This window comes from Indicator indicator, chromosome 17 (genome assembly GCF_027791375.1).
Source record: "Indicator indicator isolate 239-I01 chromosome 17, UM_Iind_1.1, whole genome shotgun sequence".
Classification (NCBI taxonomy): Eukaryota; Metazoa; Chordata; class Aves; order Piciformes; family Indicatoridae; genus Indicator; species Indicator indicator.
Genome location: NC_072026.1, coordinates 20,137,765 through 20,161,966, shown reverse-complemented (window position 1 = coordinate 20,161,966; position 24,202 = coordinate 20,137,765). Strand labels below are relative to the sequence as shown.

Genomic DNA, 24,202 nt, shown 5'->3' with positions numbered 1-24,202 from the left:
GAAGGAGAGGAAATGGCCTGAAGTTGCAGCAGGGGAGGTTTAGGTTGCACATCAGAAGAAACTTCTGTCCTGAAAAGGTTCTCAAAGCCTGGCACAGGCTGCTTGGGGAGGTGGTTGAACCCCCATCCCTGGAGCTGCTTCGAAGCAGCAGGGAGGTGGTGCTGAGTGCCAGGGTTCAGCACCAGCCTCGGCAGAGTCAGCAAACGCTGGAGCCTGCCGACCTCAACCACCTGCAGTGAGCTGCGTGCCCAGCCCCAAGCAGTGACCAGGGCTCCCTCTCCCTTCCGGCAGGGCCTGGCAGCTACAGCGTGGGCACCATGTCGGAGCGCTTCGACTGCCACTACTGCCGGGAGCCCCTGCAGGGCAAGAAGTACGTGAAGAAGGAGGGGAGGCACAGCTGCGTCAAGTGCTTCGACAAGATCTGTGCCAACACCTGCATCGAGTGCAAGAAACCCATCGGGGCCGACTCCAAGGTGAGTCACTGCCTGCACCCCTGCCTCTGCCAGCTTTGGGCTCTGCCTTGAAAATCGTCCCCAGACCTTGAGCAGAAAGCGGTAGGGTGGCTGTCATATATCTTCAGGAAAGCTTTGGAGCCTGTCTCCCGTAACATCCTCACAGAAAAGCGCAGGAGGTGTGCCATAGACGGCTGGGCAGTGAGGTGGGCTGCAAACTGGCTCTGCTACAGAGTTCAGAGGGTTGGCATCACTGGCACAGAGTCAACTTTGGAGGCCTGTGGCAAGTGGCATTGAGTGCACCCTCAGCAGGTTTGCTGATGACACCAAGCTGTGTGGTGCAGCAGACAGGCTGGAGGGAAGGGATCCATCCAGAGGGACCTGGACAGGCTGGAGAGATGGGCACAAGACAACCTCATGAGGTTCAACAAGACCAAGTGCAGGGTCCTGCATCTGGGTCGAGACAATCCCAAGCACAAGTCCAGGCTGGGCAGGGACTGGCTGGAGAGCAGCCCTGAGGAGAGGGACTTGGGGGTGCTGGTGGATGAGAAGCTCAACAGGAGCTGTCAGTGTGCACTTGCAGCCCAGAAAGCCAACCAGAGCCTGGGCTGCATCAAGAGAAGTGTGGCCAGCAGGTCAAGGGAGGTGATTCTCCCCCTCTGCTCAGCTCTGCTGAGACCCCACCTGGAGTACTCTGTACAGTTCTGGAGCCCCTATTACAAGAGGGACATGGATATGCTGGAAGGTGTCCAGAGAAGGGCCACCAGGATGAGCAGAGGGCTGGAACTGCTCTGCTATGAGGACAGACTGAGAGAGTTGGGGCTGTTCAGTCTGGAGAAGAGAAGGCTCTGAGGTGACCTTCTTGTGGCTTTCCAGTATCTGAAGGGGGCTACAAGAAAGCTGGGGAGGGACTTTTTAGGATATCAGGTCTATAGGACTAGGGGGAATAGAATAAAGCTGGAAGTGGGGAGATTCAGGCTGGATGTGAGGAAGAAGTTCTTCCCCATGAGAGTGGTGAGAGCCTGGAATGGGTTGTCCAGGGAGGTGGTTGAGGCCCCATCCCTGGAGGTGTTTAAGGCCAGGATGGATGAGGCTCTGGCCAGGCTGATCTAGTGTGAGGTGTCCCTGCCCATGGCAGGGGAGTTGGAACTGGATGATCCTTGTGGTCCCTTCCAACCCTGACTGATTCTATGATTCTAAGTGGTGTCCCTCAGGGATCGGTACTGGGTCCAGTTTTGTTCAATATCTTTATCAACGACCTGGCTGAGGGGATTGGACTGGAGAAGCTATTAGCAGCTCCCCTGGTTTTTGGCCGGGTGGGGTGGTTCTTGTGCTGTTTATCGATTGTAAGTAGTGTATGTTTGTTTTCATTCATTGCATTTCGTTGTAGATTGTAGTTTTGCCTGTAAATATAGCTTTGTTCGCTTCCAACCTGAGCTGGACTTTCAATTTAATGTTTGGGGTGGGGTGGAATTTTAACCCACCACAGTGCCCAGCGCTTCAGTGGGTGCTGAGAAGAGGGCCAGCTGCTGGGAACCCTCCTCATTCAGTTTCTTGGTGCTGGTCTCCTTGAGAGCTTCTATGTGAAAACAATTCCCTGAAAGGATATTAGGAAATATTTGGATATTAGGAAGCATTTCTTCACCACAGGGGCTCTCAATTATTGGAATGGTCTGCCCAGGCCAGTGCTGGAGCCACCATCCCCAGGGGTGTTCAAGCAGCCTATGGACCTGGCACCTAGGGACATGGTTTAGTGGTGACCCTTCAGTGCTGGGTGGAGAGTTGGACTGGATGAGCTTGGAGGTCTCTTCCAACCATATACATATATATATGTTCTGTGAAAGGAGGTTGGAGGGAGGTGGGGTTGGTCTCTTCCCCCTAGTGTCAGGTGATAGTATGAGAGGAAAGAGCCTGAAATTGTGCCAGGAGAGGGTTAGGTTGGAGACTGGGAAAAATGTCTTTGCTGCAAGAGTGGTCAGGCTGTCCAGGGAAGAGTGCCCATCCAGGGAGGTGATCAAGAAACCCGTGGCCATAGCACTTTGGGCCGTGGTTTAATGGCCATGGTGGTGTTGGGTTGAAGGTTGGAGTCAACGATCTTAGAGGGTTTTCCAACCAGAACAATTCTGTGATTTTTACAATCCCTTAACTGCTTGCAGACGATCTGCACCTCCAACATCTGAACGCAGACGTGGTTAGCATCTAACCCATCCAACCTGTCCTGCCAAGGCTGCTGAGGCAGTGGCTTGGTTCTAGGGCTGCTCAGCAAGACAGAAGGGCTCATTGTTCACTCCTTTTCTGCTCTTTGAAGGAGCTGCATTTCAAGAACCGCTACTGGCACGACAGCTGCTTCCGCTGCTTCAAGTGCTACACGTCCTTGGTCAACGAGCCCTTCATGCTGAGGGAGAACAACAAGGTCTGGTGCAGCAACTGCACAGCTGCTGAGGATGCACCCAGGTGTAAGGGCTGCTTCAAGCCTATTATTGCAGGTACTGGTGCCAGTCCTGGGGGTACAACTGCCTGGATCTGCTCTAGGGCAAAACCATGGTGGGTTAGCAGGCTGCGGCGGCTGCCCTGAGGGGTATGGACATCACAGTGGGAGGCTGGAGCACCACAGGATGGGTTGAGTCAGCCTGCAGCTGATGTTAAATGCAAGCTCTGTTCTGTAGAACAAGGTCCTCTTCTCAGAGTCTTTGTCAGGCAGACAAATATTGTAGGAGAATCTAGAAGTCAGACACAGAAATGAGAGGCTGACCCCTTGTGCACCTTACAATCAAATCCTGAGCATAGGGATGGTCAGGGCTTGCCTCCAGGGTGGGGACTTTGTCACAAGCCTTAGCTGCCACATGACAAGTTAATTTTGTCCCTTGTAGGAGACCAAAACGTTGAGTACAAGAAGATGGTCTGGCACAAGGACTGTTTCACTTGCAGCCAATGCAAGCAAGTGATTGGATCTGGGAGCTTCTTCCCCAAGGGTGATGACTTCTACTGTGTCTCCTGCCACGAGCTGAAGTTTGCCAAGACCTGTGCTAAATGCAAGAATGTAAGTCCTTCCCTTTGCAAAGGCAGCTGCCAGACTAACCTTCACCTGTCTTTGGGAAGAGTAAACCAAGGCAGATCCTGATGAAGCTGTACCAGGCAATGCTGCAGGCTTGGGGCAGTGGCTGGAAAGCTGCCCAGCAGAAAAAAGACTTGGAGGTGCTGGTTGACAGCTGGCTGAATGTGAGCCAGCAAGTGCCCAGCTAGCCAAGGCCAACAGCATCCTGCCCTGGATCAGCAGTAGTGGGGCAAGCAGGACCCAGAGCAGTGATTGTTCCCCTGGACAAGAATACTGACCAGGAGTTAATAATTTGTACTGCTCTTCTTCCACAAGCCAGAAACATCTTCTGGAAGAAAAGTAAGAACCATTTGAGGCCACACCTTGAGTCCTGAGTTCAGTTTTGGGCTCCTCATTCCAAGAAGGACCTTGAGGTGTTGGAGTGTGTCCAGAGAAGGGCAATGAAGCTGGTGAGGGGGGTGAACAGGGCTGGGAAGGAGCAGCTGAGGACCTGGGGGTGTTTGGTGTGGAGAAGAGGAGGCTGAGGGGAGACCTCAGTGCTCTCCACAACTCCCTTGAAAAGAGGTTGGAGCCAGGTCAGGGTCAATCTCTTTGCCCAAGTAACAAGGGACAGGACAAGAGGAAATGGCCCTGAGTTGCACCAGGGGAGGTTGAGGTTGCACACTGAAGAAACTTCTCAAGACACTGGCACAGGCTGCCAAGGGAGGTGGCTGAAGCCCATCCCTGCAAGGGTTTCAAAGAGGCAGAGCTGTGGTGCTGAGGGTCATGGTTTAGCACCAGCCTTGGTAGAGTTAGAGAAGGGTTGGCCTTGATGACCTTAATGGTCTTTTCCACCCAAAATGATTCTGTGGTTCTGTGCCTGTGTTCCTTCCTTGAGCTACTCGTAGTGTAAGCTGATGGTTGTATAATGGAGAGCTAATGGTTCACAAGACAGTGTTTGAGCACGGACTGCAGGCTTAGCTGATGGCAACTCTTCTGAACCCACCTGGGCCCCACCCTTGGGGATGGTTTCAGCTCTCCAGTAGGTTTTGTGGATTCAGGCAGCTGGTTTAGAACTTTTTTGATTAGTGTAGGACTGTGGAGTCACTGCAGGTAAAAGAAGCCCTTATGAAAGCTGCAGGCTTGCAGGCCAGAGGAACTCATGGGCACTGCACTGTTTAATTTCAGTGGCAACTTTGGAGATCTTCACCCTGACAGAGCCCTTCCAACCCTACACCCTGTGCCTGCACCCCCCCTCTTCCTCCCTGCCCCTCCTGAAACACATCTCTGCTCTTTGCCTCCTAGCCCATCACTTCTGGAGGCCTCACTTACCAGGAACAGCCTTGGCATTCTGAGTGTTTCATTTGCTCCAACTGCAAGAAGCAGCTGGGTGGGAAGCGCTTCACGGCTGTGGAGGATGAGTTCTACTGCGTAGAATGCTACAAGGAGTGTGTGGCCAAGAAGTGTGCTGGCTGCAAGAACCCCATCACAGGTATGTTAGGTTTGGTGCAGCTTTTGGGGCAGGGGGTGCTTGAGGTCAGAACAGCCATCCACAGATACACACAGCTCAGGTCTGGTGTCCCAAGCCCAGCAATGTACATGTGATCCAACTCTGGGCCCTGTGCTCCTGGAGTCTTGAGTTAGTGACTTAGCTCCTCACCCGTTGCTGCCTCTTTTACCTCCTTCAAAACTTGTCCAACTAGAACTATTCACACCTGTATCTTGGTCACCTTAGTCTAAAAATAGAGCTGTGTTTTACTGTACCAAAATGATACTTGCTTGGTTTCTCCTGTATTTTGTGTAACAGCTCCTAGAATGGTTTCGGTTGGAAGGGATGTTAAAGATCATCTAGGTGAAACCCCTTGCCATAGGCAGGGACACCTTCCAGTGGAGCAGATTGCTCAAGGCCCCATTGAGCCTGGCCTTGAACACCTCCAGGGAGGGAGCACCCATGACCTCCCTGGGCAACCTGCTCCAATGTCTCACCACCCTCCCTGTAAAGAATTTCTTCTTAACCTCCAGTCCAGTTACTGGATGATAAAGCTCAGCTCTGAACTATGGGCACCACTCTGCCAGTGCCATGACACTTGCATTCCACTCTGCATCCTAGAGCATGGGGCTGAGCCCTTCAGGGTCAACCAGGTAGGGTGTTTAACCCTACCTGACTTGCTCTACATCTTGAGGTTTCCTTCAGCCAAACTGCTTCCTGTAGAAAGGATCCAAGGGGAAAAAAATTACTGTAGAATCAAGCTCCACAAGCTGTCTGTTTCTCCAAGAGCAGCAATACTGAGCAGCAACCACTGTGGTTCAGTTGCAACTGTGGCCAGAGTTTTAGGCATGCAAATATGGGCTGCATCAAAAGGAGTGTGAACAGCAGGTTGAGAGGTGATTCTTCCCCTTTACTTGGCTCTTGTGGGACAGTATCTTGAATACTGCATCCAGTTCTGGTGTCCCCATTGTAATAAGGACACAGAGTTGTTGGAGCAAGTCCAGAGGAGGGTCACAATGATGATCCAAGAGCTGGAGCACCTCTGCTATGAGGACAGGAGGATGGAGCAGGATTGTTCAGAAAAGACTCCAGGGAGTCCTTAGAGTTGCTTTCCAATGCCTGAAGAGAACCTACAGGAAAGCTGGAGTGGGACTTCTGATAAGGGTAGCTAGAGACAGGACAAGGGGGGATGCTTTAAAGCTGAGGGAGAGCAGGGTTAGACTGGATCTCAGGAAGAAGTTCTTCAGTATGAGGGTGGTGAGACTCTGCAATAGGCTGCCCAGGAAGCTTGTGGATGCCTCCTCCCTGCAGGTGATTGAGGTCAGGTTGGAGGAGGCCTTGATCTAGTTGAAAGTTGTCCCTGCCTATGGTGAGGAGGTTGGAGTAGGTAATCCCTCTAAGGTCATGGCTTGAAAATATCCTGTGTGATTTATTCACAGAATTAAACAGGTTGGAAAAGATCATCAAGTCCAACCTCTTACCCAACACCATCTAATCAACTAAACCAAGGCCCTAAGCACCTCATCCAGTCTTATTTTACAACACTTCCAGGAACGGTGACTCCATCACCTCCCTGGGCAGCACATCCCAAAGCCAATCTCTCTTTCTGGGAAGAATTTCTTCCCACCATGCACTCCAAACCTCCCCTGGCACAGCTTGAGACTGTGTCCTCTTGTTCTGGTGCTGGTTGCCTGGGAGAAGAGACCAACCCCCACCTGGCTAGAGCCTCCCTTCAGATAGCTGTAGAGAGCAATGAGGTCTCCCCTGAGCCTCCTCTTCTCCAGGCTAAACAACCCCAGCTCCCTCCACTGCTCCTCCCCAGCTTTGTTGCCCTTCTCTGGACACATTCAAGCAACTCAACATCTTTCTTAAAGGGAGGGATCCCTTCCTGCCTCAGCCAGTCTGTGGTTCCGCAAGACTGCAGCAGGCCAGGCAGTGGCAAGGAGGGGAGGTGCTGCTTGGTGGGGCGAACCCAGTCGGGGGAAAAGCTACTACCTGGCGTCCTATGATTGTGTTCTCTCCTAGCAGGATTTGGAAGAGGAACCAGTGTGGTTAACTACGAGGATGAGTCCTGGCATGATTACTGTTTCAAGTGCACGAGGTGTGCCCGTGCCCTGGCCAACAAGCGCTTTGTTTGCCACAACGGAAAGATTTACTGTGCTGAGTGCCCCAAACGGCTGTAAGGAGGAGCAGACCCCAAGTGCTGTAAAAAAAGGGATATTAGAGAGCCCTGCTTTATCCAAAACAGTTCTCAGAAAAGGAGCAGGTGGTTGGTTTTGGGTTTTTTTGTTGTTTGCATGTTAAGAATGTTAACATTTTTTCCATTTTAGTACAAAATCCTCAAGTAGCCTCCAGCTAACCCCAGCTTGACTTTGGAAGCTCCTGCAGCACCAAAGCCAAGTTGTAACAATCTAACTGCTCCTAAGTAACTCTTACTGCAAAAGGCTTGCAAGGCTGTTAGGTTTTAACACTAGACCTTCCCCTACCTACCTGACCTGTGTTTGGCTTCCACTAAAACCCAACTGGTTTTAAACTTGCCTGGTATGTGTTTAAGGTTAGCACTTAGCTGAAGCGGGTTTGACGAGGCATGCAGCTGGGGATCAGAGCTCCATGATGATGCTGCACACACATGGCACCACTCAATACCCAATCAACACCTGAGCTTTCCTCCTACCACACCAAACTGCAGCATGTGTATGGAATGGCTTCCTCTTACCTTAGAAGAACAGGTTTTTGGCAGTAAGATTTAGCTCTAGTTAATTATCCAAAACCTTGGTTTAGCCTTGATTTCTGCATGGGTTTGCCCCCAAAGTTTTGCTCATCAGCTTTTTCTACATGGTTGTTTAAACAAGGCTGTCTGCATACACTTAATTTTAATCTAATCACAAGAAGTAAATCTTTCAACTCCAACCAAAGTGCACATGGCATTTACAAGTGCCTTCAAACCAGCTCAGACAATGCCAGCTCTCCCCTGCTGGCAGTGTATGGTTCATCATTTAATAAAAACTACACCAGTGCCTGCTTGAGTCCTGCAGTCTGCAAAACTCTTCTTTCATGTGGCCATCTTTCTTTCTTTCTTACATGATTGACACCTCTTACAGAGGAGCTACCAAAAAAAAAGAAAAAAATAAGTCTCATGCAGTGATACTGACAAAGCAGTGTCAGCTGCTCTGCCACACTACCCTTAAATAGCTGAGGACCAAAGCAACAATTTCCATAAACTAAGTGATTTTGTTCAATGTGTAACTGCCACTGGACCACCTGCCAGAAAGAGCCCTCTGGAGAACAGATGTCCGAGCCACTCTCCATACAAACACTGACTACCCTTCAGCACTCTCAGGGCTGGTGTAAGGTTTTATGTTTACCTCCCCCAGTAGTGAAATACAGAGATGTTTATCAACTGGCTGCTGCTCCACTAACTCCCTTTGGTTCACAAGCACCAACTAGAAAGAAAGAAGCCTTGCAAGAAAAACAAAAAAGGCAGCATCTTGCTGTCTTCCTCATGGTCACCACTCCACTGGGAACACAAATCACAGAATCACAAAAAGCATCAGGTTGGAAGGCAGCCTCAAAGGTCCAGCTAGTCCAATCCCCTCTGCAGGCAGCAGGGACATCTCCAACTAGCTCAGGCTGCTCAGATCTCCATCAAGCCTTACCTTGAATGGCTCCAGGAATGGGGCCTCCATCACATTGCTGTGCAACCTGTTCCAGTGTCTCCCCACTTTCACTGGCAAGAATTTCTTCCTTATATCCAGTCTCAAGCTCTCCTCTACCAGCTCAGAGCCATTATCCTAGCACTACAAGCCCTTGTAAAAAGTGCCTCCTACACCTCTCCTGTAGCCCCTTTCAGGTACAGAAAGGCTGCTCTAAAGTCTCACTGGAGCCTTCTCTTATCTAGGCTGAACAACCTCAACTTTCTGAGCCTGCCCTCATAGGAGAGCTGCTCCAGCCCTCTGGTCCTTTTTGTGGCCCTCCTCTGGCTCTGCTCCATCAGGCTCATGTCCTTCCTGTGTTGAGGGTCCCAAGGCTGGACACTGTAGACCAGAGTAGAGGGACAGAATCACCTCTCTGGATCTCTTGGCCATAAAGATGCTGGTGCTACAGCAAAAAGCAAAGGCTTATAGTGAGAACAATAATTCAGCAGCTACAAACACATCAGCACAAACACACACAGAGCCAGGTCTGAAGGTGGTTGTTAGTACCAATACTTTCTTCCCAGCCACACCACCACTGCCACCTTCCCAAGCACCCAACCAATACCTTCTTCCCAACCACACAGCTGCAACTGCCAAAGGATTCCTAGTTTTGGGGCTCTGCAGTATGGAGCAGTTCAGGCAGCAGCAGGGTGCACCTCCAGGCAGGTCAGCATAGCAAAGGGTAGGAGGCTCCTGGTAAGGGAAATGTTTAGCATTACAGCAATAAAGCATTGTTCAACTGCAAAGTTTATTTAACAGGGAGCACATATTTACAAAGAGCTGTAACAGACCATTCAACAAATAATATCAGCACAGTAAAAAAAAAAAGTAATAATAATATCAGCATCTTTTTTGTTGTGTTAGAATGATTGTCTCTGCCAGCATGAAACTGCTATCATACAAAAATACATTTCTCCTTTTACCTAAGGCACTGCTCTAAGGCCTAAAACAGTTCTATCCGTGTTCTGAACAGCAAACAGCAAGAGTAAGACTGCTGAGGGTTTCCTATCCTAACTGCCCTGGTGGAGGGGAGGACACATTTAGTGCCAGCAAAACCATTTGCATTTCACCACTGAAAACACAGTTGCTACTTGGGTGATACTGGATTGGATTGATCAAACCAATGGTTTACAGCAGGATTTGAGACAGCTAGTCTTTAAGAGAGAGAGAGATCTCTTATCCACTACATCTGTTGCAGGAGACATAAGAACAAGGCTGCATTCTGACTTTCAGTAGCAGTTCTGAGAAGATGCTTAGTTAATCTCTTCATGCTGTAAAAAGCAGGCAAATTTGGGTTAAATAAGATTGCTGAATGCAGGCTTTAGGGGAAGGGAAAAATATATATCTCTATATCTGCAGCTTGCAGCCACTGTTACAAAGCTAGAACAAGAACACATAGACTCATTAACACAAACAAAACATGACTTCAGTGGTCTAATACTGTTCTGTACACAATAAAATAATACTTCCATAAGTGTAGATAAATAAGTAACTCAAAAGGGAAACTTTTAAAAAAGCATGACATGTTAAACTGCACTAGGACAGACAAAACCAGGTACTCAACAGTTGGGTCATAGATCAGTGCACCTGCTGCCACATGGTTTGAGGGTTGCCAACAGATTAAAACAGTAGTGGTGGCACAATACTGGATTTTGAAACTGCCAATATTTTGATGTCAGAAAGTTTTCTTCCCCCCTCTCCCCCCCTCAAAACTGAAGATTCTTCATTTTGTGGTTTTCAACAGCACAGGAATCAACAAGTTTGGAGCGTGTTACAAAGGGAGTTCAGCTTTAACACCCTCTGAAGGAGTCTTTTATTCCAAGTGCCATCTTAGGAACATGTCAAACCTGGCCAGTGGCACTTTGCTGTGATACTGATATGACAATTAAAAAAAACCCCAAACAACCCCAGACTCAAATAGGTTACTGTAAAGTCTGTAGAAGTGAAAAGGAGCAAGAACTGAACATGGAAATCTTACCTAACAGTTAGCTAAACAAATGGAAAAGAGAGAACATCAGCACAAGAGTTTCCCTGAAATGTTGCAAGGTGCAAATTACAAAGTTTGCCATCCCTCCCCTGGGTGGTTTTGTTTGTTTGTTTTGCAAACTTGAAGATGGATAAAGGTAAACAAGCAGCTTTTCAAAACAAGGCCTTCGGTACTTGCTAAAACACTTGGGTTACTGAAGTGCAATCAGATTATTTTCCAGGTCTCTAGTGTTCACAGTTCTGTCCAGAGAGCAAAGAGAAGAAAACATTTAACAAATCATAACTGTGTCTATGCTACACTGTCAGAGTCTACATCCAGCAAGTCAGCACACAACCACCTGCTTGCTCACAGCCCAAAGATAAGCACAGCAGCTTTTTTTTTTTTAATATATATCTAAGAATGTTAGTTTTCAAAGCTATGGACACCAATCTTAATCCTAAACATAATTAAAGCTTTAAATTAAAAGGCTAGGCTTCCTTCACTAAAAAGTGAATGGTTTTGATCAGAAGCAGCAGCTGCACTACATTAAATCCATCTCTTCCCATGGTCCAGTTAGCTGTGGCCTGAAGGGAAGTCTCAGCAGGGCTGAAGTTGACAAGACGCAGAGTGACAGAGGAGACTCAGGAAACAGTTCAGGCTAGGAAAGTGCTACACTTTAATTAAAACAAAACTGCTACACATCACTTAAGGAAAACGTGCACAACAAGTCTTGTCTTTTCCACTACCACTCATTTCAACTGCTCACACCCCCATTTCTCTCATGGAAAGAGATCTGCTGCTTGGGGTTCAGCTCCCAGCCCAGAGAAGTTTAGTCTGACTCTAGCTTCCTGAAGCCTCTCTGACCTGCTATGCTTGTATTGCATCAGGGTTTGGTCTCTCAAGTACCTGTGGCTTCAGATGCAGCCCTGCTTCTTTTGGAAAATTCAGAGTATTGTATGTGCAGCTTTATTACTCCTCACAGAATGCAACACAACTAGTTGTCTGGGGAGTTTAAGGATGTTGGTACCCCCCTCAATGGAGTGAAAGACCTAGTCTACAGTAAATACAAAGGGCAAGTAATACCTTCCCAGAGCCTGAGGAGACCTTGTAAGACCAGGCAGGCCAGGAAGAGAAAGCCACAAGACATGCCTAGGAGTGGAAAGGTCTTATCTGCAGAGTTACATCAGATACCTTCTCAACTGTTAGTATCTTCAAATGTAACAAGTGCCATTTAAGACAGCATAGGAGAAGCCTAAGAATACAACAGATGGGCTTGAGTGCTGGTACAGGTGCTTCACAAGGGGCTCAGTTGTGTCTTTGGAAGAGCCTTAACGCTCGGCCCAGGCTGCTGTCTAAAGCAAGCCCCTAAAAAGGCATCAGTTGGTGACTCCTTTTGACAGAATGCAATTTAGAAGCACTAAAGAAAGAGCTTTGCCTCCAGTCAACACATTGGAAAAAGTGCCTCAAAAAGAAGAAGCTGAAGTTAAGGCAAGGAGAGTAAAATGCAAGGAAGTTAATTACCTAGGCAGGGGAAGAGACAAGATAGGGAAATCAGCTTGGATTACCTGATGAAGCATCTATAGGTTTGGTCAATGAATTCACTGCACCATCTTCCTCAAAAGCCAACTTGGGACTAGAAGGTAATGTAGCAGCAGCATCATTCAAGTTGTGTTTACAGTCCCCAGCAGAGATGCTGTCTGAGCTCAGCTTGGCCGACCTGGAATGTACTCCAACATCAATGAACTCCTCAAAAGTCCAGGAGCCAGATTTGCCATTCAGATTCTGAATAAATCCAATTGTATGATCAGCTTCATTAACCCCCAACTTCACTGGGTCATCAACAACCACTTCTTCCGCAGGATGACTGGGGGGGGAAAAAAAAAAAAAAAAGAACAGAACAGGATGGCTACTTGTGTTGCAGTTTCTCTATGTTTAACCTTCAGACTGATTACAGGCCAGCCAATTAGCAGTCTGCATACTTTGGAAGGCACTAAATGTCCTGGAGGACATGCCCAGATGAGCTGCTCCAGCTGCCCTGCAGGACCTCCCATCCAGGAGGCAATAGGGAAGAATGACTCACCAACACACAGCCCCTTTTTACTACACTAAGAGTTCTCAGGTAAGCTCTGCTTCCAGAAATTTGAGCTAAGAAAGCAACAAGTTTAATGCCCTGCATCACTGTGTCCAGTTCTGGATCCCTCAGTGCAAGAAGGGCCTCAGGGAACTGCCTGAATGAGTCCAGCATAGCGCCACAAAGATGCTGAAGGGAGTGGAACGTCTCCCTGCTGAGGGAGGCTCGGGCTCTTTAGCTTGGAGAAGAGGAGCCTGAGGGGTAACCTCTCCTCAAGAAGGTGACCTCTTCTTCTTTGGAGATATTCAAAACCGACCTGGATGTGTTCCTCACCTCTAGGTGATCCTGCTCTGGCAAGGGGGTTGGACTGGATGATTCTTTGAGGTCCCTTCCAACCCCTAACATTCTGTGATTCTGTGAAGATATGAAGGGCTGTGCTGGGAGGACAAAGCCAGGCTCTGCTCAGTGATGTCCAGTGACAGGACAAGGGGTAATGGGTGCAAGCTGGAGCACAGGAGGTCCAGGTGAACATAAGGAAAACTTCTCCACTGCAAGGGTGACAGAGCCCTCAAGCAGGCTACACAGAGGGGTTGTGGAGTCTTCTTCTCTGGAGACCTTCAAACCCCACCTGAATGTGTTCCTGTGTGACCTGCCCTAGGTGGTCCTGCTCTGGCTGGGGAGGGTTGGATTGGATGATCTTTCAAGGTCCCTTCCAACCCCTACCATTCTGTGATTAAAATCCTATTTAAGTAGTCTGCATTTCTTCCTTTTTTCTCTGGTTAAGTTTTTTAAACAGCAAACTGAGCCTCAGAAGCCTGGCAATATTTAAAACAAGATTCAAAACCTCAACCCAAATCACAGAGATCAATTTTCACTCATTTTTAAGAAAATCATGAAAAAAGTCCTTATGTTCCATCACTAGAGGAAGGAGATTAATTTATCATCACTTAAAGAAAAAAAGTAAGAGTTCACAATGTCATTTGAACATCATTAGCATTTAGATGAGGAAATGGAACAATCAGAAGAGGACAGATTTTCCCATAGTAGATGGGAATGCTTTATGTTCAAAAAGTTAAAATGTGAAATACTAAAAAATACTTAAAAAACCCCAAAACCCAACAAGAATTCCCATTAAGGGAGGCTTTTGTGTTGTATCTACTGCTCCAGTGCAACTGGAACTGTTCTAGAGCTTTCTGTTGGCTGTTTTCTGTTGGTATGAGGTTTGACAAGGCCAAGTGCCAGGTCCTGCACTCAGGTCACAACAACCCAATGGTAAGCTACAGACGTGGAGATGTGTGGCCAGTTGCCAAACTGTAACCTGGAGAGGGACCTGGGGGTACTGGTTGGTAGCTGACTGAACATGAGTCAGCAGTGTGCCCAGGTGGCCAAGAAAGCCAGTGGCATCCTGGCTTGGATTAGAAACAGTGGCCAGCAGGGACAGGGAGGTGATCATCCCTCTGTACTCAGCACTGGTGAGGCCGCAGCTCAAGTGCTGGGTTTGGTTCTGGGCCCCTCACTGTCAGAAGGACATTGAGGTTCTGGAGCATGAACAGAGAAGGGCAGCAAAGCTGGTGAAGGGCCTGGAGTGCATGGCCTAAGAGGAGCATCTGAAGGAGCTGGGGGTGTTCAGTCTGGAGAAGAAGAGGCAGAGGGGAGACCTCTTGGCTCTCTGCAACTCCCTGAAGAGAGGTTGGAGTGAGGAAGGGGCCAGCCTCTTCTCCTTGGTGGCAAGTGACAGAACTCTAGGAGATGGTTACAAGCTCTGCCAGGGGAGGTTCAGGCTGAATATTAGGAAATATTTCTTTACTGAAGAGGTTCTCCAACATTGGAATGGTCTGCCCAGGGCAGTGGTGGAGTGACCATCCCTGGAAGTGTTCAAGAAATGTGTGGACATGGCACCTTGGACATGGTTTAGTGTTGACCCTTCAGAGCTGGGGCAGGGGCTGGACTGGATGATCTCAAAGGTCTCTTCCAACCATATTCTGTGATTCTTTCTTTTAGTGGAGTCTCCTCTTCTTGTTTGATGTTTTTTGTGGATGAGAAGGACTGCTGCCCATTTCAAGGGCAAAGATTTCAAGCCAGTGCTGTTATGTTCAGCCCTGGCACATTGCTGGTTCTGTTCCTCCCTTTTTAGCAGAGCCAGTGCTGTGAACATGGTGCCACCTCAACAAGCAATCATCCTGCATTAACTGCCTCTGTCTGAAGCACTATGCTGACAGTACACACACACCCCACATGCCTGCAGCAAGTCAGACAAACACCACAGAGCTGGCAGGGTGAAGGGTTTAAATTGAGTGCTTTTGAGGACTGCTTCAATTGAAACACAGAGAGAGACATGTGCTAACTGCTCTGGCAGTCAAGCAGCCAGTGACAGAGACTCACCTGGAATCCTGTAATTCAGCAACACTTTGCAGGTCACCTCCATTCATAAACACTTCACTGGCCTTCAGCTCTGACACATCTTGTTCCTCACACTCTGCAGAGATTAAGCTGTGTGCAGTTTCTAAACCACCCTCTTCCTCCTCCTTGACGTCCTGGGGTAAGTCAACACCATTTAGCTTTCCTGAAAGTCAGGGAAAAAGAACAGAGAGTAAAAAATGAAAATGAATTAAGAAGAGGAGCTTCAGTAAGAGAATGGCTGATCTGAATGAAGGAAAGTGCCCACATGACCTTCCCCAGCCAGAACTTGAGGCACTTGGCTTCAGCAGATTCATTTCTCTCTAGACAAGCTACCTCTAACACTGTGTTTGTCCTCCATCTTTAAAAATACACTTGTAAAATGAAAACTTGCTGTCTGCATTTCACTCTCAATTCATTTTTGCATTTAGGCATTTTGACTGTCTCCTGTGGTACAGAACAGGCAATGATCTAAATCTGTGTTCAAACAGAGAGCCTCCTGGCACTTCTGGGACTTGTGTCTCACCATCACACTGCCAGTGACCTTTTTAATGATGCTCAAAGATCCCTGAGACACCAACTGCTACTTACACCTCACCAAGTTTCCTTACCTGGCTGATCAGTCTTCTCAAGACTCAGCTCTTCCTCCTCTTCAATATCCTCTCCCTCCATAGCCTCAGAGGCAGCCTTCCCTTCATTCTGCAACTGAATTGCCAGAGTGTTACTTGCAATAACTCAACTCCTCTCTAGCATTTCACAGGCACAGCTCCTACACAGGACTCCTCTGTGCCCAGCAATAAAGCCAGATTACTCCAAAGGCTAACAATTAGGTCACTCAGCAACACATGATAGTCTGAGCCAGAGCCTGTGAAGGAATCACAGCACCACAGGATGTTAGGGGTTGGAAGGGAACTCCAGAGATCATCAAGTCCAATCCCCCTGCCAGAGCAGAACCATAGAATCGAGCACAGGTCACACAGGAACACATCCAGATGGGGCTTGGAAGTCTCCAGAGAAGGAGACTCCACAACCTCTCTGGGCAGCCTGTTCCAGGGCTCTGTGACCCTCTCAGTGAAGAAGTTCCTCCTCATGTTGAGGTGGAACCTCCTGTGCTGGAGTTTCCATCCATTGCCTCTTGTCCTATCACAAGGTGCAAGTGAGCAGAGCCTTTCCCTGTCCCCTCCCTCCTGACCCCCAGCCCTCAGATATTTATAAAGATTTATTAAATCCCCTCTCAGTCTTCCCCTCCAGACTAACCAGCCCCAGGTTTCTCAGCCTCTCCTCCTAAGGCCCTTAATCATCCCTGTAGCTCCCCCTTGGACTCTCTCCAGCAGATCCCTGTCCCTCTTGAACTGGGGAGCCCAGAACTGGATGCAATATTGCAGGTGAGGTCTCACCAGGGCAGAGTAGAGGGGGAGAACCTCCCTGGATCTGCTGGACACACTCCTCTTAATGCACCCCAGGATCCCATTTGCTTTCTTGGCCACAAGGGCACATTGCTGTGTGGGACCCACTTCCACCTCCTACCTATGAACTGTTCCTGAGTTGCTTTTCCCCTCATTTCTCCACATATTTATTGACTTTCAGCTACATGAAGACTTGGGTCTTTGCATGTTCAGAGAAGAACATCTACTGCTCAATATAACATGCATAGTTTACCACAAACCTCAGGTCACTACATTAACAGATATCTCTCTCTGGTTTGCTACAGTAATCCAAAGGGGCATCTAAGATTTGCTTTAAGCAAAGAGATGAAGATGAGAGAGACCTGAAGAACAGGTCTCATGAGGAGAAGCTGAGGGAGCTGAGGTTGCTTAGTCTGGAGAAGGGGAAGCTGAGGGGAGACCTCATTGCTCTCTACAGCTCCCTGAAAGGAGGTTGGAGCCAGGTGGGGGGTTGGTCTCTCTTCCCTAGTATCATGAAATGAGGAAATGGCCTCAAGTTGCACCAAGGTAGGTTTAGGTTGGATCTTAGGAAAATGCCTTTGCTGCAAGAGGCAGCAAGGTATTGGAACAGGCTGCCCAGGGAGGTGGTGGAGTCCCCATCCCTGGAGGTGTTCAAGAAACCTGTGGCCATGGCACTTTGGGACATGGTTTAATGGCCATAATGGTGTTGGGTTAATGGACTCAATACCCTTGGGGGACTTATCCAACCAAAACAATTTTATGATTCTATGAAGCCAGGAATTTAAGTTAAGAAGCCCCATTAGAATGCATACAGTTTAAGAAAAAAAATGATGTATTACCACCCAGGGTTTCTTTAACCAATCTGCAAGCAGCAACACCAGATCACATTGATTCTATATGCCTTGAACAAAAATGCACAGAAGACTTTGGGTCAGATCAAGCAGAGCAGAAGCACGTGTGCAATGGGAAGCTGCTGAGAATTAGTCTGGTGCAGCAACACCTTGCACTTCCCCTGGAAGCCAGTTTAAGGATAACAGAGGAAGATATGACAGAAGGCAAAGCCTCCTCTGGGAAGAGTCTATTCTGTCATCATAGAGATCTGAACAAGTACCTTGGCTTCGTTTTGATCCGATTTCCGTGTCCTCTTCATTATTTCTTCAATCCTCTGTTAAAACAGGCAAAACATTTGCAGTCACATCCAGAGCTTTATATTTCAGCACTCTGCTTTACATTTTCAGCCATCAGAATAGATTCTCCTATTTAACTTACACTATTTTCCTATTTTATCTACACTTACTACATTTTTTCAAGCTCACAATCCAGACTTGCCTCTTTTTTTTAAAGGACACACTACTAAGTCTCTGATGCACTTAAAATTTGCCTGCTCAGTTTAACACCTCAAACACTATTTTAGGCTGAGAAAGTTCTCTGCATACCTTTTTTCTTTCAAGCCTTTCCTGCATATTTTGCTGCATAATTCTCTCCCTTTCCAGCCGCTGTCTTTCAGCCTCTTCTTGAGCTTTTGCTTCGGCTTCTTCTCTCTGAATAGAAAAACAAAAAAAGAAGAGTGCACCAAGTGCACAACCAAGAGTCAAAACGAGAGCTGTTGCAGAGATTCTGCTTCAGCAGAGACAGGAAACATCAGACAATCACTATTTAATATGACCACACATTGCAGCTAAATGCCAACTTAGAAAGCTGCTCACACAGAATATATATTACTGTGACATTCAGAAACTGATCTGAAAAGAAAAATGATGTGCAAGGCTGGATTGTGATTATGCAAATGTTCTGGATGTTGTTGAGCTCCTCAGGACTCAAACTAGACTTCAGATTGAAGATTTGCCTAGGAAGGATAATATGGGAAAGCAACAAGACAGCCATTAAATTCTGCATGTGGCGTGGTGAACTTCACAGTCTTGGCAGTCAGATATTACCACCAAGATGCTTGGTGCTAAGCACCTTCTGCTCCCTTCTACACTGGAAAATCTTTTCATGAAATCACAGAGTGGTTTGGGTTGGAAGGGACCTTGAAGATCATCTACTTCCACCCCCCCTGCCATGGGCAGGGACTCGGGTTGCTCAAAGCCCCACCCAGCCCAGCCTTGAACATCTCCAGGGAGGGCATCTACGACCTCCCCTGGGCAGCTTGTTCCAGTGCCTCACCACTGGAAATTTCAGCTTTTAAAGTAACGTTCAGACACATGCCAGTGCTAGCCATATGATACAGCTCTTCAAACACCAAGAGCTTCATTGTAAAACTGCTTTAGCTAAAAAAAAAAAAAAAAAAAAAAAAAAAAAGGAATTAAAAAAAAAAAAAATCAACTCTCATTTGAACAAAGCCTACTTTCTGCCAAACAGCTCTCTCAGAAGAATACCTTTGTAGAGGCAGACAGATGTTAGGTGTTGAAGACTATTTAGCAACTAGAAAAAGCAAAGTTGGAAACACTAGCCATCTGTCTTTTGAAGGAAACAGAGCAAGCCAGACCACTTCCCAGACAGACCACAGCCTCATCAGCCACAGCAGTAAGCTGGTACTGTGAGCTCAGGGCAAATACTTTATGCATGTTAAAGAGCATCCCAGATACATTAAAAAAAAAAAATCTGCTTCTGTCCCACACTTGCATTTATCAAATGTTGGGAAAAAAAAAAAAAGACCAAACCACCCAACCCCAAATACAGAGTAGGGCAAAGGAAGGACTTCAGGCCATTCTAAAATCCATCTCAGACAGGATGAACTCTGCTTTACATCAGTCTTGGCAGATCTGCCAAAACTGTTCTGTGAAGGAAAACCAAAGATACCTCCCCCCCCCCCCCAAAAAACAAGTTGGCAGTTTGCACGAGGAACACAGGTGGAGCCTACAGATAGCAGACCTGGTGCTGAAGCTCTGCAAGCTTCTCCTGCTCCTCCTGCTCTCTGCAGATCCTCTCCTCCTCAGCTTGTCTTTGTTGCTCTTCATGAGCCAGTTTCTTTTCTTCCTCCTGCTTGAGGAGCTCTTCCTCCCGCCGTGCCTTTTCCTCCAGTGCTCTCTTGGCCATCTCTTCTTCTCTGATTCTAGTGATTTCAAGACACAGATTACCAAGTGAATGTTTTTTCTTTGACAGTGTACATGCACATGAGACAGTCTAGGAAAGCAGGAGTTGTTCTAAGTTATTCAGCCCAGGAAAGCAGGAGTGGTTCTGAGTTATTCAGCCCAAGAAAGCAGGAGTAGTTCTAAGTTATTCACCTAGTGCCTCTGCTTCAGGAACTGTATTAACATTTACAGGACATTTAATTAATGTTTTGGAAATGTTCACAGGACAGCAAAGTGCCCTTGTGGCCAAGAAGCCCAGTGGGATCGTGGGGTGCATTAAGAAGAACATGGCCAGCAGGTCAAGGGAGGTAGTTCTCCCCCTCTACTTTGCCCTGCTGAGGCCACACCTGGAGTATTGTGTCCAGTTCTGGACTCCCCAGTTCAAGAGGGAAAGGGGAACTACTGGAGAGAGTCCAGTGGAGGCTACAAGGACAACAAAGGGACTGGAACATCTGTCTGATGAGAGAGCTGAGGCTGTTTAGAAGGCAGAGAGAGGATCTGGTCCATGTTTACAAATACCTGAAGGGTGGGTGTCAGGAAGAAGGGGCCAGGCTCTTTTCAGTGGTGTCCTGTGATAGGTCAAGGGGCAAAGGATACCAACTGGAACACAGGAAGTTCCACCCCAACACAAGGAGAAACTTCTTTGATGTGAGAGTGCTGAAGCCCTGGGGCAGGCTGCCCATAGAGGTCATGGGGTCTCCTTCTCTGGAGACTTTCAAGACCCATCTGGTTCCTGTGTGACATGCCCTAGGTGATCCTGCTCCGGCAAGGACGTTGGACTTGGTGTCCAGAGAAGGGCCACCAGGATGAGCAGAGGGCTGGAGCGCCTCTCCTATGAGGACAGACTGAAAGAGTTGGGGTTGTTCAGTCTGGAGAAGAGAAGGCTCCCAGGTGACCTTCTTGTGGCTTTTCAGTATCTGAAGGAGGCTACAAGAAAGCTGGGGAGGGAATTTTTAGGCTATCAGGTAGTGATAGGACTGGGGGGAATGGAATGAAGCTGGAAGTGGGGAGATTCAGGCTGGATGTGAGGAAGAAGTTCTTCCCCATGAGAGTGGTGAGAGCCTGGAATGGGCTGTCCAAGGGAGGTGGTTGAGGCCCCATCCCTGGAGGTGTTTAAGGCCAGGCTGGATGAGGCTCTGGCCAGGCTGATCTAGTGTGAGGTGTCCCTGCCCATGGCAGGGGGGTTGGAACTGGATGATTCTTGAGGTCCCTTTCGATCCTGACTGATTCTATGATGTGTGGAGGTCCCTTCCAACCTGTACCATGCTGTGATTCTATGACACACAGTTCAAGTGTCCACTCCCACCACAGCCCACCACTGAAAGCATGCCTCCCTTCTCCTGAATCCTTACCTCTCCTCTTCCTGTCTCTGCATTCTTTCTTGGTCTTCACGCTCCCTTTGCTCCCGTGCTAGACGCCGTTTCTCTGCTAAGATTTTAGCAGCTTCCTCAGCTGTGGTGGTCCCTGCTACTGATTTGCTACCTGATTCTGTGAAGGTTAAAAGAAAAGGCTGTTAAAAAGGCTCAGTAAATTAAGACAGACGTTGTCATTGTGAGATGAGATGTTTCTGTTAGCCAGCTGAGTGAGCACACCCTGCCTCTGAAGGCTCCCAAGAGCCAACTGAGAAGCCTAAGGAGCTGCAGAGCCACAATAGCTCACTGACACTGAAATTCCAACTCATTTCAACTACACTCACCCAGCCACATTCCAGATGATACACTTCAAAAGATATTCCCCAACTACCAAGAGGGCCAATGGGATCCTGGGGTGCATTAAGAGGAGTGTGACCAGCAGATTCAAGGAGGTCCTCCTCCCCCTCTACTCAGCCCTGGTGAGACCTCACTTGGAATATTGCATCCAGTGTTGGGCTCCCCAGTTCAGGAGGGACAGGGATCTGCTGGAGAGAATTCAGCAGAGAGCTACCAGCATGATTGAGGGACTGGAGCACATGCCCTAAGAGCAGAGGCTGAGAGACCTGGGGTTGGTTAGTCTGGAGAAGACTGAGAGGGGATTTAATAAATCTTTATAAATATCTGAGGGCTGGGGGTCAGGAGGGAGGGGACAGGCTCTGCTCAGTTGCACCCTGGGATAGGACAAAGGGCAATGGATAGAAACTACAACACAGGAGGTTCCACCTCAACATGAGGAGGAACTTCTGCACTGGGAGGGTCACAGAGCACTGGAACAGGCTGCCCAGAGAGGTTGTGGAGTCTCCTTCTCTGGAGCCTTTCCAGCCCCATCTGGATGTGTTCCTGTGTGACCTGTGCTGGATTCTATGCTCCTGCCCTGTAAGGGGGGTTGGACTTGATCTCCCAAGGTCCCTTCCAATTCGTAACATCCTCTGATCCTACAGTACTTAAAAACATATTTCTAGAGAGACACATTTATTTTCTAACACTTAAAAAAAACCCTGAAAATATCCAGCTTTAGGAAACACTTATAATTCCTTCTAAAAAACCCATGACCCTATAGATGAAACATTCATTTTTATTTCTCTTGTTTCGTATCAATAACCTTCATGTCTCTAAATCTATAGATTATCTGAGGGTGCAAACAACCATTGTGTTATTTGTCCCTGCAGGTACATACTAATCACTTCAGGAATGCTGGATTTCTACACATTTTAGCAATAAATTAATTTCCAGTTTTCATGGTGATCAAAACAGCTTCAAGCAACCAGGTCAGCAGGTACTTGTGCAGTCCCATAGTTTATGTGTGTGCTCACATCCTGCCTGGTGTTATAATCAGAGATAGTAGAGATCATGATCAGAGATAGCAGAGGTCATGATAGCAGATATCACAGAATCATAGAATTGTCAGGGTTGGAAGAAACCTCAAGGATCAGCCAGTTCCAACCCCTCTGCCATGGGTAGGGTCACCTCACACTAGAGCAGGTTGCTCACAGCCACATCCAGCCTGGCTGCAAAAACCTCCAGGGATGAGGCTTCCACCACCAACTTGGGCAACCTGTGCCAGTGTCTCACCACTCTCATGGGGAAGAACTTCTTCCTAACATCCAATCTGAACCTCCCCATTTCTAGTTTTTTCTCCATCCCCCCCCAAATCCTATCACTCCCTGACACCCTAAAAAGTCCCTCTCCAGCTTTCTTGTAGCCCCCTTCAGATCCTGGAAGGCCACAAGAAGGTCTCCTCAGAGCCTTCTCTTCTCCAGACTGAACAGCCCCAACTCTCTCCGTCTGTCCTCATAGCAGAGGAGCTCCAGCCCTCTGCTCATCCTCATGGCCCTTCTCTAGACACCTTCCAGCACTTCCTGTAATAGGGGCTCCAGAACTGGACACAGTACTCCAGGTGGGATCTCACCAGAGCGGAGTAGAGGGGGAGAAGACCTCCCTAGACCTGCTGCTATGCAGGTCATGATCAGAGATAGCACATACCATGACCAGAGACATCAGATATCATGATCAGAGACAGCAGAGATACTAGTAAGAAATTCTTTACAGTGAGGGTGGTGAGACGCTGGAAGAGGCTGCACAGGGGGGATGTGGATGCCCCTTCCCTGAAGATTTCAAAGCCAGGTTGGATGAGGCCTTGAGCAACCTTGTCAAGTGGAAGGTGTCCCTGCCCATGGCAGGGGGGTTGGAACTAGATGATCTTTAAGGACCTTTGCATCCCAAACCATTCTATGAATCTGTATTAGAAATCATACATGATCAATTTAATATATATATATAATTTATATAAATTATAAATTAATATTAGGAAAACTTCCACCCTTGTCATCATCCAGTTTCTCTCAATAGGTATTGAAAGAACTCTGACTTTTAATCAGTTATTCCAGCTTCCTATTTGAATGTGACTAAGGAACTGGTTGAACATGCAGAGAATCAGCTTTCGGTGTCAGTGGAGGAACAGCAACCTAATGTAGGCAAGGACTTGCCTTTCTTCCTTTTAATATTTCACAAACCAACACATAGTTGTCTGCTTAACAATAACAGAGCCTTGAAGCCAGAGCCATTTTAGTAGACAATGACACCAAGGTTTCATCAGTTACTATGGTTCTAACCTAAAGACAAATCATTCAGAAGACTGTATCAGCATTAAGAACTTTAATACCTGAAAAGCTGCTTAAGCCCAATGGACACATAATCACTGCCTGCAGCTGTAATTACCCAGACTACACCCAGAGCAACTGAATCATGGCACTGTTTTGTGCAGAAAAATTGTTCTTGCAGTCCTAGGAAAAGCATTCCAGAAACATACAGAGTGCAGTTTTATAAAATTCAGATTTATCCAACACTGAAAAAAAAAAATTACATCCCCAGGACAGACTGGCTTGGGCAAAAAATGCAGTCATGTTGGTACAAACATGAATAGGCCACACCACTTCCAAATCTGACCTCAGCCAACAGGGGCTCTCCTCCTCCTCCTCATCCCTGAATAGGGAAGAGCAGTCCTTTGCAGTTCAAAGAACCATCAGCAGGATTTGCCTACTTGAGATCTAGAGGTGTGAAGTGCCCTTCTCCCTACATTTGGCAACTTGTTTTTTTTATTACTTAAAGGCAGGAGGTTTCACTTACTGTTGCCAGTGTACAATCATGAAGGAATCAAAATGCCTCACTTCTCTTCTACCACTTGAATGTATCACCAGTTGAGACCA

General features: G+C 47.6%; 2 protein-coding genes across 3 annotated transcripts in view; one reads left to right on the top strand and one right to left on the bottom strand.

The window, feature by feature from the left end:
- Positions 1-281: 281 nt before the first annotated feature.
- On the top strand, positions 282-7,164 carry FHL1 (four and a half LIM domains 1). Of its 2 annotated transcripts, none has more exons than XM_054388432.1 (5): positions 282-473; positions 2,761-2,938; positions 3,323-3,492; positions 4,792-4,978; positions 7,004-7,164. In XM_054388432.1, the coding sequence occupies exons 1-5, from the start codon at positions 318-320 to the stop codon at positions 7,156-7,158; spliced, it is 846 nt and encodes a 281-aa protein (XP_054244407.1). In that variant the 5' UTR covers positions 282-317; the 3' UTR covers positions 7,159-7,164. The 2 variants fall into 2 exon arrangements, with proteins under 2 accessions (XP_054244407.1, XP_054244408.1); XM_054388433.1 differs by having other exon boundaries at positions 297-473; positions 7,001-7,164.
- Positions 7,165-12,187: 5,023 nt separating this feature from the next.
- The window catches only part of MAP7D3 (MAP7 domain containing 3), a 36,357-nt gene continuing 24,342 nt past the window's right edge, over positions 12,188-24,202 (bottom strand). Inside the window, exons 13-19 of the mRNA XM_054388575.1 lie at positions 20,937-21,072; positions 19,385-19,565; positions 17,947-18,051; positions 17,622-17,675; positions 15,716-15,809; positions 15,090-15,270; positions 12,188-12,500 (exon numbers count right to left, since the gene is read on the bottom strand). Of these exons, the coding sequence (XP_054244550.1) occupies positions 12,188-12,500; positions 15,090-15,270; positions 15,716-15,809; positions 17,622-17,675; positions 17,947-18,051; positions 19,385-19,565; positions 20,937-21,072 (1,064 nt within the window). The remainder of the gene's footprint in view (positions 12,501-15,089; positions 15,271-15,715; positions 15,810-17,621; positions 17,676-17,946; positions 18,052-19,384; positions 19,566-20,936; positions 21,073-24,202) is intronic.